Source organism: Somniosus microcephalus, chromosome 16 (assembly GCF_052327205.1).
Source record: "Somniosus microcephalus isolate GS21.2 chromosome 16, FLI_Smic_1.0, whole genome shotgun sequence".
Classification (NCBI taxonomy): Eukaryota; Metazoa; Chordata; class Chondrichthyes; order Squaliformes; family Somniosidae; genus Somniosus; species Somniosus microcephalus.
In genome coordinates, this window is record NC_141002.1 from 42,106,781 (window position 1) to 42,126,541 (window position 19,761).

General features: G+C 43.6%; 1 protein-coding gene across 4 annotated transcripts in view; it reads right to left on the reverse strand.

Annotated features, from left to right (window-relative positions):
• Window positions 1-19,761, reverse strand: part of fbln1 (fibulin 1) — a 250,906-nt gene that overhangs the window by 170,473 nt on the left and 60,672 nt on the right. For all 4 annotated transcript variants that reach the window (XM_086008866.1, XM_086008865.1, XM_086008864.1 and 1 more), the window contains 4 exons: window positions 16,752-16,811; window positions 6,236-6,337; window positions 3,255-3,392; window positions 1,012-1,149 (listed from right to left, as the gene is read on the reverse strand). In XM_086008866.1, coding sequence (XP_085864992.1) covers window positions 1,012-1,149; window positions 3,255-3,392; window positions 6,236-6,337; window positions 16,752-16,811 — 438 coding nt within the window. The remainder of the gene's footprint in view (window positions 1-1,011; window positions 1,150-3,254; window positions 3,393-6,235; window positions 6,338-16,751; window positions 16,812-19,761) is intronic.

Genomic DNA, 19,761 nt, shown 5'->3' on the forward strand with positions numbered 1-19,761 from the left:
GCCTAGTGGGATAACAACAATTAATGCAGTGAGACAAATGCAGCAAAAAATAAAGCTTACTCAAAAAAACATTTAAAAATTCCAACCAATTTTACAATTGGCAGCTGGTTTTAAGAAGCCGACTTCTGCAGGCCAGTTGAACTGTCATGTGCCCATTTTATATCGATGAGATATGCGTCAGGGGCAAGGAAGGTGAGAAGAATGTGAAATCCACTGTCAGAGCAATTTTAATGAACTTTGCGATTTAAATGATGCTAGCACCGGGCTCCAGTGCTGACTCCCTATGCCACCCAATTTTCATTGCCAGAAAACGCGGTGCGGATTGAATTAGACACACAGACTTCTGCATCCACTTTTTTGCAAGCTGCATTTTGCATCACCAATGGAGTCTTGCAAAATCAGGGCTTTAACCTTTAACCACAAACAAAACTTCCAATAAGATAAAAGTCTGGTCTGATGTCTCGCTAATCCCCAAAAGGTAACTGGGTCATACTTCCGCATATAAATCTGGTGTTGCAACCTGCAGTATCCAACCCTGACCAGATACATTCCACAGCTGGCATTCCCATGGTCACAGGACAACTGTAAGGGGAAATGTTATGAAATTGCACTCCCAGCATGAAGCCTCGCCTACTAGGAGCACATGTCGGGTATTTGGGAGAATACTCTCCACAATCTTCCATCCACTGAAATGAACAGAAGCTAACGGAAATCATGCCTGAATCCCCAGTAAGCATTCCTGGTGGGCAAGGCGCCACTTCAGGAGCATGGTTTTGTAAAATTCCTTCTATAGTGTGGTGAGTATTTGATTATCTACTCATCCTCATAGTCATAGATTTCATCAAGCTCTGGTACAAAGGAATGAATTAACAATTAGGAATTAATTCTCATTATTTATGATAATAATCTATTTCACACTATTCACTGTTCAGTCAAAGGAAAAAACATTTGTCAATGAACTACTCCTAAAATGTACAGTAACATGGAAATGTATCTGCTATTGCTTCTTACCAATGCAGTTGCCGAGAGCATCCTGCAAGTATCCGGCTCCACATTGTATTTTCGGCCGGCAGCGGAACGATCCTTGTGTGTTCTGACAGATGAAGTCGGATCCACAGTTGTGTGTTCCAATCTCACATTCATTGATATCTATCAGATTCCGAATAAAGATCAAAATTATTCACCTGCTAAAAAAATAACAGAAAAGCAAAGAAACCAAGCCTTGTTAACACAGGAGGAGTTGATAGAATAAATGGTGCAACTCGCTTAATGATAGGAAGGCCAAGGACAGAAGTGACATTTAGAGCAACCTCTCCAACAACCCAACAGCAGTGCTGTTCTGAGAATGTCCATCTGATCAGAAATAGCCAATGATAGGGTTAACAAAATAACAGAGCTGCCTTCTGGTATGTTACTCTGATTGAGTGCAGGTCTACCTAGGGTCAGGCAGATGCTTGTGGATGTTACAGATACACAGTATACAGTGCACCAAAATGCCGGCATTTTGTCACATTAAAAAAAAATACAAATTCTATATTACAGAAACATCCTGATACCAAAGTTACATCCTAACTTACTAACATTTACTACTGGAAACATAGGAACAGGAGTAGGCCATTCGGCCCCTCAAGCCTGTTCCACCATTCAATTAGATCATACCTGAACTGTACCACAACCCCATTTACCCACCTTTGATGCATATACCTAACAAAAATCTATTGACCTCAGTCTTGAAAGTTTCAATTGACCCAACATCCATAATCTTTTGGGAGAGAAAGTACTACCCTATGTGTGAAGAAGTGTTTCTGGATTTCAATCATGAATGGCCTGGCTCCAATTTTAAGATTATTCCCTTGTTCTGGATTCCCCCACGAGAGGAAATAATTTCTCTTTATCTACCCCAATGAATCCTTTTATCATTTTAAATATCTCAATTAGCTCACCCCTCAATCTGCTATACTCAAGGGAATAGAAGCCAAGTTTATGCAACCTACCCTCATAATTTAACCCTGTTAGCACGGCATTATTCTGGTGAATCTGCGTTGCACCCTCTCCAAAGCCAAAATATCCTTCCTGAGTTGTGGAGCACAGAACCGAACGCAGTACTCCAGATGGGGTCTGATCAGGACTCTGTACAGCTGTAACATCACTTCCCCCCCCTTTGTATTCCAGCTCCCTTGAAATAAAGACCAACATATCATTAGCCTTTTTGATTACTTTTGGTACCTGTCCAATCTGAAGCAGTTGTTTAATATACATACACTACTTAGCTCTGTCCCATTCCAACAGGAAACTCTCAGGAACATTGTACCAAGAGACAACCTGTCACTGAAGGTCAAAATTAGATTCCATTGGTAATCATCCCAGACAGTACTTATTGCAGCCACGTTTGGAGGTGAATGATATTTGGCTGCAAAAGAAAGTTGTCTTCATCCTGCCCACTGGCTCATTTACTACTCTTCCATCACAATGTTCCTTTTACAAATTTGGTGAGAATAACCAGAAATAACAAAATGGTTGCCCAGGTGTCTCAGTTGTTAAATACACTGCCTAGTGTGCAACTGACCCATTTACAGCTAAGTCAGCTGAATAGTCAAGGTGGTGCTGAGGTTATTACACATGGCTGCAGTAGGCCTGGGCTAGTGAAGGGAGAAAAAAGGGGAAAAAGAAAGGAGTTCCCACTCCTTATCCCTACTGGTAATTGTAAGTGCACTGACTTGGGGTGCAGATAGGACTGGGCTCAGATGTGACAACTAGGTGATCAAATAGCTTGCCAATTCTTAATCTCGGCTCACATATGAAGACTGACCACTTGGCCAAATATTGGAGGATGACTAATGCCTGTGGAAGCCAGTTTGGGTGCATTCTTATCTCTGTTCCATCGCATCATCTCTTATTTCAAAACAATTTTTCAGGTCTACTGGTATGTGAAAGAGATCCACTGTTAGGATTGCATCCTGTGAACACCTGCTAGTTTCCACTGCCAAGCAGGTAAATGACATTTGTAGTTGAGGAATGGAGAGATACCAAATGACTACACTGTTGAATTCTAACTTCACTGCTGTTAGGAACCTTTAATCCCATAAATGTCAGATGTCAGTACAGGTACTACAGACATGTTTTACAGAGGTGTAAATGAGCAACTACTTAGTAGATTATGTTGCCCTATGTGTAATATATATACACACACACACATGCTAGCGCATGCACGCACTCATATTCAGTTATTTAATATACTTCTATTCATTACCTACCCTTGCACTGGTTGCTTTCAGTTAGTTCATAGCCTGTGCCACAGCTTATCTCACGCAGGCATCGGTAGGACCCAACAGTGTTGATGCAGCGCTGTCCTGTTTGGCACTGGTGTGCCAGTAACAGACACTCGTTGATATCTGTATTCAACAACAAAAAACTAGTCAAGTTTTTCTTCGCTGCTCTCCTAATAGTGTTAACACATGCTGAGATATAGACCATGGGTGCCAGCAGCTGCCCCTTTACCTCGCCTAAGTAGCTATTATTTATCCTTGAACTTTGATAGCCTATGGACTCTGGAGGGGATCACAGACAAACCTGATTCTGTTCTCACCCATCTTCCATACAAATACACTTTCCAACTGGATAACAAAAGAAGGCATGTTGGCCAATTTTCACTTTCCTAAACTAAACACCAGGTCAGTTGTAGACCTCTTCCTCTGTCCCAGCTGAGATTAGCTAACTCAGCAAGTACAGATATCAAACCTTCCCGTGTGTATCGCTCATTTACTCATTGCCACAATCTGTTGAGCCATTGGGAGAGGTTCAACATTTCTAAATGGCTTGTTCCATTTATGAGTCCCAATTTTCCTAAGCCACATGCATACCTACACATATGCATTTAAGTAAATGATTTAAGAAAAAGAACCTGCATTAATATAACACCTCATTATAATTTCAGGGTGTTCCAAAGTGCTTTAGAACTAATTGGTCATTTTTGAAGTGCAGTCACTATTGTTATGTAAGTAAACATGGTAGCCAATTTGTACATAGTAAGGTCCCACAAACATAGCTGGAGTGGACTGCTGGTGCCTGGATGGGCGCATCAGTGCCTGCAGCCCAAGCCTGGCTGATAAGCTGATATGTCCTTATCAGGAAGAGTGGAGCCCTCCCAAGGCCCACACAGGCTGAAGAAATATAATTTTAAAACTCTTCAGCTCCCATTGGAGCCACTGCAACTAGGGAAGTTTATCAATCCCCTCCAGCATTGATTATCATACTCTAGTGAAGGTTTGGGGCCTTTAAAAGGCCTTTAAAAAGTACTCACAACAGTTGAGACCTGACATGGGTTCCACCCTTTCAAGGTCGTAAAGGAAGGAATTTTTTACTGACACCTGGGAACTCGCCCCACCCTGGCATGCCCCATGACATAGAGGGGTGGTTGAAAAATCCGACTAATGCCTATCCCGACTGGAGTTTAAAGGTTAGAGCTGCCCTCCGACCCAAATTCTGTCCCCACCACCCTCCGCCGACATAAATATTACTGACAACATCTACAACCCCAGGAATTTTGGGGCCCACCTTTTTTTTGGTGGTATTGGCTGAAAGAGTAATGTTGGCTAGGACACCAGAGCATTCCCTACTCAGCTTTGAATAGTGCCATGGGATCTTTTACATGCACCTGAATAGGCAGACTCTCATCTGAAAGATGACACCTCTGACAATGCAGCATTCCTACAGTGAAGTGTCAGCCTAGATTTCCTACTCTACTGTAGTGGGGTTTAAACCCACGACCTTCTGACTCAGAGCTAAAAATGCTATCAACTATGCCAAGCTGACACTTAATATTTACAAGTGACCATTTCATTAGTCTTGGAATTTGGCTGATACACAGATTCAAAAGATTTGCAATTATCTCCCTCAATTTATGGTTTGTTCTTGTATTATACTTTGAATGAGCTGTGAATCTCCACAACTTTTGCATGCAACTTTTACCTCAAATGCAGGAATATGCAAGAATCCCCAGCTCATACCAATTCTCTACGTAGTCCATGATGCTCATGAAAGTGATACATGCATGAAAAATTGATAATGTGAGTTATGAGAACCCATCACATCCTCATCCCTCATATTACTCAGTAATATGGCATCGTGGTAGTGCGCTGCTTATTCAGTAATTGTGATGATTAAAGGTAAAGAAACTACACTGGATGAAGATTTCACGCTCTCTATATTTTTGCTTAGGAGCAGCAAAAACATTCATACAGGTTTGAAGGACACGCACATGCATAGAACCTGGGGAAGGCAGATTTTCTCAGAGTTTGAGGACTGGAGCAAACTACCGGTTTTAGGTGGCGCCAGAGTGGTGCAGCAGGGAAAATGGCCGGGGAGGCCTACCACCTATAGTAATTTTCCTGCCCTTTCCACTAGCAGGGATCTCAGCCACCTGCTTTGACCGTCCCACAACATTTAAGTAACAGCGAGGGGGCAGGGCTTGTCCACCTCACTACCGCTGACCCATAGCTAAGACTGGTACTGGGGTGGCAGTGCACTGACTTTTTCAGTGAGAAGAACATACCATCCAGGGAATGAGCAAGAGGATATAGTTTTGCCCACCTGCTCCTCAGGCAGGCATGCTCAAGGTTCATTACAGAGCTCTTTTTTGAAATGTTTTGGATATCTTCTGGGAGCTTCTTCCCCCTTTTTTAGGGTTGCTTCTCCACTGCACCGCCACCGGATATTGCTCATCTATGGTGACAGGCTCTCCCTGCAGAGCAGTAATAGTGCTGGGAGCCCATCTTGCATGTATAATTGGCCTCACTCAGGCAAATGGTGGGGTCAGTGTACTAGGCAGAAGTCAAGCCTCGACCTACCTCTGGCAGCAATACTGCCTCAGAGGATAACCCAGACCTTAGTTTCTCATCTGAATAATTCTGTGGCCAAACAGTTGTCAAACTTGGAGTTGGGTTGAGCAGAGAGAGAAATTTTTTACCTGAATTTATTTGTGACTAAAAAAAATTAATACAATCCAAACAAATAAAAATATGAAAACAAACAGTAAATACTTGAGAGAATAATCACTGGTTTTCTTACAATTACTGTATGCAAACCAATGACCAGTTTAATAATTTTTGACTTTATACACATGCAACTTTTTTCTCCTTTGGCCTTACTTTCTTGGAGTCCACTGTCTCTCTGATGAGTGCATTTTTTTTTATTTAAGAGGGAGAGGTTAGGACTGGGGAAAATCTAAGGGCAATACCTTCACATGCGATGTTGTCATCCTTCATCTTATAGCCAACAAAGCAGGAGCAGTTAACGCTGGTCCCTGTGTCAGTGCAGCGCTGTTGGCAGGGTCCACCTCCTGTGAGGAAGATAATTGAAGCAAAGAAGTGATTAAAAATGGAACAGCCATTCCTCAGATATCACACGTGCTTTTCATTCTACTCACACAGTAGTTCAGAGCACATGACTCCATCTCCCCCTACACATTTGGGTAATATAACATCAAGGCAGAAATGTGAGATGATGTATTTTTAGGCTAAAGCTGCCCACGAGATAGTGACTAGGAAATACAATCTTTCAGCTGTATTACCCAATATTATGACATCGTAAAATGAAGCACTATTTTTGCTTTAGTCTAATTTCATTTTTATTGACCGATTAAAATATTTTAAACTGTTATTGTTATTCTTTAATCTTATCCCCATTGTATAATCAGTGACGTATCGAATGAGATATTCATCACCATTGTCTTCTTCGGTTGAGCTAAGCCATTGAATAAACACCATAGGCAATGGTCCCTGTTGTCCATGTAATATATAAATGTTGCTTTTTCCACCTATATTTACCAATATTGTAACTATACCCTTGTACTATACCCTACTTATACAAAATTTCCAATGGCCACTCAGGTATAACTAAGCTATACAGTCTAGAAGGTCTCAGGTTTAATCTCTGATCTGTGAGAATTGGTTGATCTCAGACAGGGTGGCAGCAAAGATGATAGACTGGATCTCAGCACCAATAAGCAAGGAAGGAATATCAGCTAGATACCTTCATACTCCACTATTGATCATTTTTATTCTAAACTAAATAGGAAAAACAAGGTAACATTTGAGTTTTCAACAGACCAACCAGATAATCAATTCCACAAAAATGTCCTCAGCAGTCACTTTCCCCACTACACAGAACGCCACCAAACCCTCCTGTTCACAGAGACACTGTACTATCTCCAACAAAGCTTCCAGTTCCCAGAGACATTCTTTCCCCCTTCAACCATCCTAGTTCTTGCTGGCACTCTCACACCCACAAGGTGCAGCAACAGGAGCTGTGGTAGTGGAAAAGATCAATCCCGGCATTTTTGAGACCGTACAGATGGCCATTCAAGCCTCATTAAACATTCATATTTCATTTAAATTTGTCTCTCGCTGCATCTTGCAGATTTCTTGCCGGCAGCACTAATTACCTACTTGTTAAAGTGTCCCGTCTGCCTCTGTTTGAATAGAAGGAAGCCTGATGGCTTGTGGGATCTTGCTGTGTGCAAATTAGCTGTCACGTTTCCCACATTACAACAGTGACTACTCTTTAAAATAAGTACTTCATTGGCTGTAAAGCGCTTTGGGATATCCTGAGGTCATTAATGCAAATCTTTATTTCTTTATTTGAAACGTACACAGCAGTGGGTGTATGGCCTGGCCTGGGCTTCATAAAGGTGAATATTGCTTTTTATTTTTTGTTTGGCAAGTTAGATTTCTTTTGCCTATTATGTTGCTTTGTCTGCATTTTGTACTGCTGCATTCATTTTTGTTATTTAGACCTGATTTTTTTCCATTGCATGACTTCTATTTCCAACTCCATTTTTTTCAAAAAATCTTGATTCCAGCTACACTTTCACTCACAGCAACAAAAGTTGGCAGGGTGAGAATTCCTTTGGGGGGGTTCCAAAGACGCTTCTAGATTTGGAGGAGGAAGAGTCATTCTTGAGGGGACAAGAAAGGCAGGCGTAACTATGCCTCATGCATAATATGCACATCATCCTTGTCCGAGGACCTAGATTTACTGGCCAAATAGTCATACAACGGGCCTGACCTCAATAAACTGCTCACAGTGTGGTAGGGGCTAGCTTGTCCCTGGAAACCAGCCATTCCCAGCACACATTTTGCTGGGAGGACGAAATCGGGGCTTAGCTGACAACACAATGCAGCTGGCATGCCAGAAGGTAAATTCAAAGAAGTAATGGTAATAGTCATAGAATCATAGAATAGTACAGCAAAGAAAGAGGTCATTCGGCCCATCGAGTCTACAAAGAGCAATCCCGTTAGTCCCACTCCCCAGCTCCTTCCCCATATCCCTACAATTTTTTCTCCTTCAAGTATTTATCCAATTACCTTTTTGAAGGCTACTATTGAATCTGTATCCACCGTCCTATCAGGCAGTGTATTCCAAATCCTAACCACTTGTTGCATAAAAAAGTTTTTCCTCATGTCACCTCTGGTTCTTTTGCCAATCACCTTAAATCTGTGCCCCCTTGTTATCAACCCTTCAGCCATTGGAAACAATTGCTCTTTATTTACTCTATCTAAATCTTTCATGATTTTAAACACCTCTAGCAAATCTCCTCTTAGCCTTCTCTGCTCCAAGGAGAACAACCCCAGCTTCTCCAGTCTATCCACATAACTGTAATCCCTCATCCCTGGAACCATTCTAGTAAATCGCTTCTGTGCCCTCTCCAAAGCCTTCCTGCCCTTCCTAAAGCGCGGTGCCCAGAATTGGACACAATGCTCCAGCTGGGGCCGAACTAGTGTTTTATATAGGTTTACCATTTATGCCTCTATTTATAAAGCCCAGGATCCCATATGCTTTATCAACTGCTTTGTTAATCTGTCATAGAGTCATAGAGTTATACAGCACAGAAAGAGGCCCTTCGGCCCATCGCGTCCGCACCGGCCATCAAGCCCTGTCTAATCTAATCCCATTTTCCAGCATTTGGTCCGTAGCCTTGTATGCTATGGCATTTCAAGTGCTCATCCAAATGCTTCTTGAATGTTGTGAGGGTTCCTGCCTCTACCACCCTTTCAGGCAGTGAGTTCCAGATTCCAACCACCCTCTGGGTGAAAAAGTTTTTCCTCAAATCCCCTCTAAACCTCCTGCCCCTTACCTTGAAACTATGCCCCCTGGTTATTGACCCCTCTACTAAGGGGAAAAGTTCCTTTCTATCTATCCTATCTATGCCCCTCATAATTTTGTATACCTCAATCAGGTCCCCCATCAGCCTTCTCTGCTCCAAGGAAAACAACCCCAGCCTGTCCAGTCTTTCTTCATAGCTGAAGCGCTCCAGCCCAGGTAACATCCTGGTAAATCTCCTCTGCACCTTCTCCAAAGCAATCACATCCTTCCTATAGTGTGGCGACCAGAACTGCACACAGTACTCCAGCTGTGGCCTTACCAGCGTTTTGTACAGCTCCATCATAACCTCCCTGCTCTTATATTCTATGCCTCGGCTAATGAAGGCAAGTATCCCATATGCCTTTTTAACCACCTTATCCACCTGTTCTGTTGCCTTCAGGGATCTATGTACATGCACACCAAGGTCCCTCTGATCCTCTGTCTTTCCTAGGGTCTTACCATTCATTGTGTATTCCCTTGCCTTGTTAGTCCATCCAAAATGCATCACCTCACACTTTTCAGGGTTAAATTCCATTTGCCACTGTTCCGCCCATCTGACCAACCCATCTATATCGTCCTGTAGCCTAAGGCTTCCCGCCTCACTATTTACCACCCCACCAATTTTCGTGTCATCTGCGAACTTACTGATCATACCTTTTACATTCACATCCAAATCATTTATGTAGACCACAAACAGCAAGGGACCCAGCACCGATCCCTGCGGTACCCCACTGGACACAGGCTTCCAGTCACAAAAACAACCTTCCACCATCACCCTCTGCCTTCTGCCACTAAGCCAGTTTTGGATCCAATGTGCCAAGGCACCCTGGATCCCATGGGCTCTTACCTTCCTGACCAGTCTCCTATGCGGGACTTTATCGAAAGCCTTACTGAAATCCATGTAAACCACATCCACTGCACTACCCTCATCCACACACCTAGTCACCCCCTCGAAAAATTCAATTAAATTGGTCAGACATGATCTTCCCTTGACAAAGCCATGCTGGCTATCCCTAATTAATCCCTGCCTCTCCAAGTGGAGACCAATTCTGTCCCTCAGAATTTTTTCCAATAATTTCCCTACCACTGATGTTAGACTCACTGGCCTGTAATTCCCTGGTTTATCCCTACTACCCTTCTTGAATAATGGTACTACGTTAGCTGTTCTCCAGTCCTCTGGCACATCCCCTGTGGCCAGAGAGGTTCTGAAAATTTGTGTCAGAGCCCCTGCAATCTCCTCCTTTGCCACCGTCAATGATTTGTGCACAAGCACCCCCAGGTCTCTCTGTTCTTGCACCCCTTTTAAACTTGTACCATTTAGCTTGTATTATCTCTCCTCATTCTTCCTACCAAAATGTATCACCTCACACTTTTCTGCGTTGAATTTAATTTGCCATGTGTCCGCCCATTCCACCAGCCTGTCTATGTCTTCTTGAAGTCTATCACTATCTTCCTCATTGTTTACTACACTTCCAAGTTTCGTGTCATCTGCAAATTTCGAAATTGTGCCCTGTACCCCCAAGTCCAAGTCATTAATGGATAACAAAAGCAGCAGTGGTCCTAGTACTGAACCTTGGGGAATGCCACTGTATACCTACCTCCAGTCCAAAAAACATCCATTTATCACAACTCACTGTTTTCTGTCCCATAGCCAATTTTGTATCCATGCTGCTACTGCCCCTTTTATCCCATGGGCTTCAATTTTGCTAACAAGCCTAATATGTGGTACTTTATCAAACACCTTTTGAAAGTCCATTTACACAACAACTGCACTGCCCTCATCCACCCTCTCTGTTACCTCATCAAAAAACTCAATCAAGTCAGTCAAACCCGATTTGCTCTTAACAGACCTGTGCTGGCTCTCCTTTATTAGTCCATGCTTGTCCAACTGGCTGTTAATTTTCTCCCGGATTATTATTTCTAAAAGCTTCCCCACCACCGATGTGAAACTAACTAGCGTGTAATTGCCAGGTTTAGCCTTCTCCCCTTTTTTGAACAAGGGTGTAACATTGGCAATCCTCCAGCCCTTTGGCACCACCCCTGTACTTAAGGAGGATTGGAAGATTGTGGTCAGCACCTCCGCAATTTCTACCCTTACTTCCCTCAGCAACCTAGGAGGCATCCCATCCAGACCGGGTGACTTAGCAACTTTAATTACCACCAGCTTGTCTAGTACCTCCTGTTTATCTATTACTATCCCATCCAGTATCCCAGCAACCTCCTTGTTTACCATAGCTTTGGCAAAGTCCTCTTCCTTGTTAAACACCGATGCAAAGTACTCATTTAGTACCTCAGCCATGCCTTCTGCCTCCGCCAATAGTTCTCCATTTTGGTCCCTAATCAGCACACCCGCTCTTCTGACAACCCTTTTACTGTTACTATGCCTATAGAAGACCTTTTGGATTCCCCTTTATGTAACCTGCCAATCTATTCTCACAATGTCTCTTTGCCCCTCTTATTTCCTTTTTCACTTCTCCTCTGTATTTTTTATATTCAGCCTGATTCTCCCTTGTATTATCAAGCTGACATCTGTCATAAGCCCCCTTCTTCTGCTTCATCCTACTCTCCAACTCCTTCGCCACCCAGGGAGATCTGGACTTAGTTGCCTTTCCTTTTCCCCTTGTAGGAAGCATAGAATCATAGAAGTTTACGGCACAGAAGGAGGCCATTTGGCCTATCATGTCTGCACCTAGACTGTACCCGAACCATCTCCTCTTTAAAGGCTGCCCATTGCTCCATTACATTTTTGCCTGCCAGTCTTTGACTCCAATTTACCCGAGCCAGATCCCGCCTCAATTTTCTGAAATGAGCTCTCCTTAAGTTAAGTATTTTTATTCTAGATTGCTCCTTGTCCTTCTCCATAACTAATCTAAACCTTACAATACTATGGTCACTATTCCCAAGATGCTCTCCAACTGTGACATTCTCCACTTGGTCCACTTCATCCCCAGGACTTGATTCAGCAAAGCCTCCTTCCTCGTTGGGCAGGAAACATACGGATCAAGAAAATTCTCCTGAACACACTTCAAAAATTCCTCCCTTTCTCTCAGCCCTTAACACAATCACTGCCCTATTCAATATTGGGGTAATTAATGTCTCCCATTATAACTACTCTATAGTTCTTGCACCTCCCAGTAATTTCTTTGCAAATCTGCTCCTCTATCTCCTTCCCACTATTTGCTGGCCTATAAAATACACCAAGTAGCAAATAGCTCCTTTATTGTTTCTTAACTCCAACCAAATAGATTCTGTCTTTGACCCCTGAAGGACATTCTTTCTTTCCAGTACTGTAATATTTCCCTTAATCAAAATTGCTACCCCATCTCCTTTATTTCCTTCCCTATCTTTCCTGAATACCTTGTACCCAGGAATATTAAGCATCCAATCCTCCCCTTTTTTGAGCCAGGTCAGTTATTGCCACTACATCATATTCCCACGTGACTATTTGCGCCTGCAGCTCACTAATCTTATTAACCACACTTCGTACATTTACGCACATGCACTCCAAACCTAACTTAGTCCTCTTTGTAGTTTCTATGATTCCATATCGTCATATTGACAAAAAAGAGCAAAAAAAGCTGTACCAAAGAAATGGGAAAGGTTTTGAAGACTAGAAATGAGAGAAGGATTACCTATCAGACAACAAGCTTTTTCTTGTATCATGTCCACAGTGCAAAGGATCTGCTTGAAGAATCTCCCAACATATGGGAGCAGGAATCAAGTCTTGGATGGACTTAAACTTTATAAAGAGTTAACAGTGGTAGAAGGAAAAATAAATGTTGACATAAAATGAGGAACCAAGCTTTTTGGAAGCATCTTTTGCAATGGAGGATGTTGGAGTAACAATTGAGCTTAGAGGAAATGTTGAGATCAAGAATATTAATAGATGATAAAGGACAAAGGGTGGAGCCAAGGGTAAGCAGTCAGCTGTTGATTCGATTTGTGAGAAGCATAAAGGAACTGTGTCAGAAACAACTTTGTCTGACTGCAGCTCAGCAGAGGAATCAACAGAGCAAGACATTGCTACAATTGTAAAAGTTGCAGTATTGATTTTTTTCTGCCACTAGATGTCAGTAAATACCATATGAAGTGTCGAGAAAAAAAAGCACAGAAATTAGTGTGTGTTTCACACTATTGCTCAAGAAGTATGTACATTTTATAAAGGTTAAATTGTGCATGTACCAGCATATAACATGTAGTGTGTAGTAGTGTTTTGCAGAAGAGATTTTTCATGAATATAACAAGGAACCTTATTCCAGGTAGGTGCACAAAAACTGCTTCAATTGCAAATAGGGCAGAAAGAGAGGGAGGAGGGTGAGGCACTTGTATTTTCTATGCTACAAGCTTAGGTCAGGCTTACATTCCTAGGAGACCTGAATTGGGTTAGTTCAATTGGACCAAGACACACTGAATTTGTGCTTACTTCAGATGCAGCTAAGTTTGTTCTTATAAGTTCTTATAAGAATTCTTGCTTTTGGTGGGAGTGGGAAGAGGCTGGAAATAATTGTATTATTTATAGGTAACTGTCTGGACATTTTACATGAAAATTTAATAAAAACACATGTAAATGTCATCTACACAAAGGTTTCCTCATCCACGATTGTGCGATAGAATTGAGTTTAAAAAAATAAGGACACAAGGTTAGCCAAATCGAGCATTTTAAAAAGGCCAGTTCTTTCTGCCATTTCTGCCTTACAGTAAAATACAATCTATTATTTTGCTTAATGTTATGTAAACTACTTTCTTTCTTTGTTTTTGTGGTGGTATTTTCTCCCCTTCCCCAATTGTGTCTCCCTGCCTCACCCACCATCCAGGGATGAGAGGGTGGTCTGCTGATCTGCTCTCAGGCCTCCAGCAATGGCGCTCTGAAACTGGCCATCAGGAGATGAGTGGTACTGTGACTCCGGGATGATACTCCCTCTCGCTTTCCCGCCCTGTGGAGAGGCGTATAGTCTTCACTCAGCATCTCCCCACAGTAACAGGGCAGAGAACAGAAACTCAATGCTATAAGGCTATTTCTTCCTCAAAATCTAATAATGATACTTGTATTTATATCATATCAGAATATCTCAAAGTGCTTCACAATTCGAATTAATTGTGAACTACGAAGACTGTTGTTATGTAAGCAAATGTGACAGCCATTCTTCAATAGCGATGTTCCCCAAACAGCACGGAGATGAATGACCAGTTAATCATTTTTTGGTGGTGGGAGTTGGGTGAGGAATGTTGGCCAGGCCCCAATGAAAATTCCCTGCTCAAATTAATGAAACACAGGCAGCTACAGCCATAGAACCATAGCAGTTTACAGCTCTTTGACCCACTGCCCAGATTTTGTGGTCAGTGGCAAAGGGTGTGTCAGCCATGGCTCAGTTGGTAGCACCCTTGCCTCTGAGTCAGGAGGTTGTGAATTCAAGTCCCACCCCAAAGACATAAACTCAAAAATCTAGGCTGACACACCAGTGCAGTACCGAGGGAGTGCTGTCATGGCATATTTCAAAGAAGAGCAGGGGAGTTATCCCTGGTGTCCTGGCCAATATTTATCCCTCAATCAACATCGCTAAAACAGATTATCTGGTCATTATCACATTGCTGTTTGTGGGAGCTTGCTGTGCACAAAATGGCTGCCGTGTTTCCTACATTACAACAGTGACTACGCTTCAAAAAAAAAGTACTTCAGTGGCTGTAAAGTGCCTTGGGACGTCTGGTGGTTGTGAAAGGCACTATATAAATGCAAGTCTTTCTTTCTTTAACGGCGCTTGCTATTCACCTCGCTGACAACTGCCCACAAAGTTTTCACAGGCTTTTGAGCAGAGACTCTAATCTGACGTCTATTCCAGTGCGGCGCCCTCTACAGGGCATATGTGAGCAGGACAAGTAACAGCGAGACTCTTTGAACAAAGCAGGAAGTATAAATTAGATTTAAATCATGTACAGAAAGCAGAATAAAGATGGGGAAAGACAGATGGGATTAAGAGAGAGAGAGAGATAAAAGAGACAGGCAGAAAAAGGTTTTAAAAATTATTTAAATTTTTTTTAAAATCTCCAACACTAACTAACTTCTGAAGGAATGAAACTTTTAAAAATTAATTTTTCAGGGCCAGAGAGGTTGTTTGGCAGTAATTCTCAATTATCACACTGTTAAAAATTCACTTACTCCTGAATGCGCCAGCCCTAAGATTTTATGGGGTCTTTAGTGGGGAACTAGTGGTGAAGTACCCCGAGTTCACACCATTGCATGTCAATGGCGAGTCTGTCAGCGAGGACTGCTACAATGCACCCTGTGGAGGAGCGGGGGATCTCAGACAGCAACTTCTGGGTTTCTGCGTTTAAATGCGCATGTGCGGCCGCCAAAAGCTGCTGTCCAATTTACTCCATAATCACAGTGAGCGCTGACAGCCTCACCATTATTATTAACGCAAAACCCGGGGCAGTGTGTCTGTGCCGGCTTTTTGTTGGAGCAATCTAAAATGAATTTCCCTGCCCTACTCTCTCCCCATAGCCTTGCACCTTCCTCTGTTTCAAATATTTATCCAATTTTTCTTTAAAAGACACAACAATCTCTTCCTCATTCACAGAAATCACAGAAATCACAGAAACCACACAGTGCAGATAGAGGCCATTTCGGCCCATCGAGCCTGCACCGACACATATCCCACCCGATCCCCGTAACCCCTACACCAACACATATCCCACCCTATCCCCGTAACCCCACGTATTTAATCCCCCTAACACTAAGGGTCAATTTATCATAGCCAATCAACCTAACCCGCACATCTTTGGACTCCCTGTGGCAACGCATTCCATTCTCCAACAATCCTCTGTGTAAGGAAATTTATCTTAATCTCTCTTCACCCTCTAGAAATTTCAATGGAATGGAAAATCAGGCGGGGTGTGTAACGGGCGGCCAATCTGCTACCACTCATTTTGCGCCCCTGCTGAAGGTGAATTTTACCCCCATTAGATCGTAATCACTGCCTCATTTTTTCTTTCCCTATTTCAGAGGTGGAAATACTGTCAATTTCTGCGGGTGCTGCCCAAAGTCCATATCCATTCCTGTCACTGGGGTAGACGCAATAATAGCACATGAGAAGTTTCATACGGGGAGAAAGCTGAAAATCCTGGAAATATACAGCCAGGGAGCCCATCTTTTCTCTTAGATGCTGACTGACCTGCTGTATATTTACAGTATTTTTTGCTTTAGTTCAGATTTCCAGCATTTGCAGTTCTTGTTTCTTTTTAGTTTCACACAAGAGGTCTGCTGTTAGTCTGCCTCAACCAATAGTTTTAAATCATAAAACACAGTAACAGTAGGTGTACAGATTTCTTTGCAACACTTAGGAATTATGGGACAATTTAATTACATCCACTTAATGAGACGGATTCAAGGTTCCATTCAGCCTTCTTGAAGACAGCCATTTCACAGAATATAATGGAAACCGGTAGTATCTAGCTTTACATGTACAAAATATAGCTTTGTCCTTTCACAAAATGTCTTGTTTCACTACACAATACAGAAAGGTGTTGAGGGTCTGTGAGACAAAGGAGAAGTGAGAGCTTTAATCCAAGTCTCATTGCGTAGATGTAATTAGATTCACAGCAAACCTCCATACCTCTGCATCGATCATTCAGGAATGGATCCTCCAGCTCTGGCTTTCTGTTTTCTGTATTACCTGAAAAAGAAAATCAGGTATAAATTGACAACTTTCACTAGAGGGCACTCCACATCGCAAAGAAGATCACAGATCCTATGGAGGTTTTCAGTTATCTTGACACTTGTAAAATTGATGGCATAAAATATTGAGGAATTAAAAGTCAATACACTTACAACAATAAAAAATAACAGTTTCCAGAGGATATAGATCATCTAATAAACAACAGAAATGTGAGATATATACAGGTTCATTAAATATATTTGCTATTGTACCCCCTTTTTAGATAGAAATGATATTACTCAAGAAATGAATGAAACCATATATCATTGGGTGACTTAACCAACTAACACAATTATAATCAAAGAAAGATATGAATGGGACTTACATTTTTATAAATTATAAACAGATTAATAATCCAAAGCAGGAAAAATGAACACATTGCACAAATTGTGAGCTAATGGATCGAAATGGTACAACAAAGGACTCTGGAGAGGATATCTGCAAGGCTGCAACTTCAAGCAGCAACGCATGACAATATTCCAACACCTTCAGTAATTCTTCATTCAAAAACAATTGCTGAGTTTACAAAATAGGATTTGAGTTTTGAGCCTGATCTTGTCCGTGTGCTGTCCACATGTTCACTATTTAAGCCATCACAAGCTGGTAAGGAGCAGACATATTGGTCCGGATCTTGCATTGAGAATAACAGTGAGGATAACAGCTCTCACCATTATTATGGAGTAAATCGGGCAGCAACTTCTGGAGTGCACACATGCGCAGTTAAACGTGGAAATCCGGAAGTTGCGGTCCAAGTTGCCCTGCTCCTCATAGGCTGCCCTGCTCCTCATAGGCTGCAGTACCTTGCCGATAAACTCAGCATTGAAATCCATGTAATCCACGGCATGAGAAGTCTTAATTACTGCCAAACAATCTCTCTGGCCCTGAAAATTTAATTTTACAAGTATGAAGTTTAATTCCTTCAGAATTTAATTAGTGTTGGAGATTTTTATCTCTCTCTCTCTCTCTTAATCCCACCTTTCTTTCCTAATCTTTATTTCACTTACTGTACATGATTTAAATCTAATTTATAATTTCAGGTTTATACTTCCTGGTTTAGAATCTGCATGTTTCAGTGAAGATTCTTCAATCTAATTGGTCGAAGAGCCTTGCTGTTTGGTGCACTGTTCACAGACACCACAGATCCCCTGTAGAGAGTGTTGTGCTGGATCAGACACCCGATGACAGCAAGCCTACACTCAAAAGCACGCAAAAACTCTGTGGGCAGCTACCTGCGTAGTGAATGGCAAGCGCCGTTCCTTTGTCGCAGGCCGCAAAATCCAGGCCAATCAAAATAGATTGGCCTAGAAATTCATTGACGCCACTTTTGGGGCGCTAAAGTGGGGCGTCCGCTAAAGTTTGCGGCCGCCGCCAAATCTAGGCCACTTCTCCGATATTCATTAGCTTCGCCCTACTAGTTCGGGCGAGCGCTAAAACTGCTGTTGGACGCCTCTCTTTGGGCGCTAAGCCGGAGGTGGTGATCGATAGCGCCGAGGCCGGGCGCAGCGTAGGTGCGGCCATCTCGTGACTGACAGCAGAAACCCTGGCGCCGGCCAGCTCTTAAGGGGGAAGGGTCGACTGTGTCTGCTGCCACGCCCTGGATAGTGGAGCCCTCCAGCTAGGCCTGAACACTGCTGCTGGACCCAAATAGCGCCTGAAGACATGGAGAAGGCCCGTGAACGTGCGCAGCGCTTCTCAGAGCGTGATCTGAGTGTGCTGCTTGCTGCTGTGGAGAAGAGGTGCCATGTTTTGTACCCGGACAATGGCAAGAAGGCGACGGTCCGCGTCTACAGGAGAGCCTGGAGGCATGTCGCCAGCAAGCTGTCAGCCAACAGCGACGTCCCCAGGACCGGTGCCCAATGCCGCAAAAAGTTAAATGACCTCACACGCATTGTCAGGGTGAGTACCCTTTCCAATGACCTCCTCATCCTTGCATGTGCACCTCACATTATGGGCAAAGGGACCTGAAAGCTCTAATGGCCAGCCTTCATCCAGCAGCTATGGCACAGGCATGAGCATCAATTGCACATTCTGCACTGAACACACTGGCCAGGCTATTCCACCATGGGAGGCAGTGCACACCAGATCATGGCGACACACTGGCCAGGCTATTCCACCATGGGAGGCAGTGCACGCCAGATCATGGCGACACACTGGCCAGGCTATTCCATCATGGGAGGCAGTGCACACCAGATCATGGCGACACACTGGCCAGGCTATTCCACCATGGGAGGCAGTGCACACAAGATCACGGCGACACACTGTACTTAGAGGCCGTCCTTTCTCTTGCAGGCCAAGCTGGCGAATAATCGCAAGAGCCGGACTGCGACCGGGGGAGGACGACCCCATATCCAGCCACTCACCGACCTGCAACATCGCGTGGAGCGCCTCACGGGTGGCCGGGTGATTGGGCCCGTTGCATGTGGAGATGCCGACCCTGTTCTGGGAAGCAATGGTAAGGACATCACCTTTTGCACCTCTCTCGTCCCACTTGCGCATCAGATCTACATCCTTTGCCACTGTCCGACCAATGCGCTGAATGCCACCACTCATGCATCCCGCACTGACGCCCTCTCCTCACTCTAAAGCTACTCTTGTGCCTTCCTGCTTTCAGATGGTCAAGAGGAGGTCCCTCAACTTGCCAGTGACAGACCCTCCGAGGAGGAGCAGGAGGAGGAGCAAGAGGAAGGCGGCCCGTCAGGGGAACCCTCAGCCGCGGCCACCCAGGCCAATGTAGGGGACACGTCTTCCCTGGAGGGCAGCGTGGCGGAAGTGTCGAAGGGGAGGGGAGCTCCTGGGACCTGCGTGCTGCAGAAAGGCGGGAGGGGGGTGGAAGCTCGGCGGCCTTCTCCCCAGAGGGGGGATGCGTCGGAGGGGAGTCCAATTGCTGGGCCCAGCGGCCTCCAGCAAC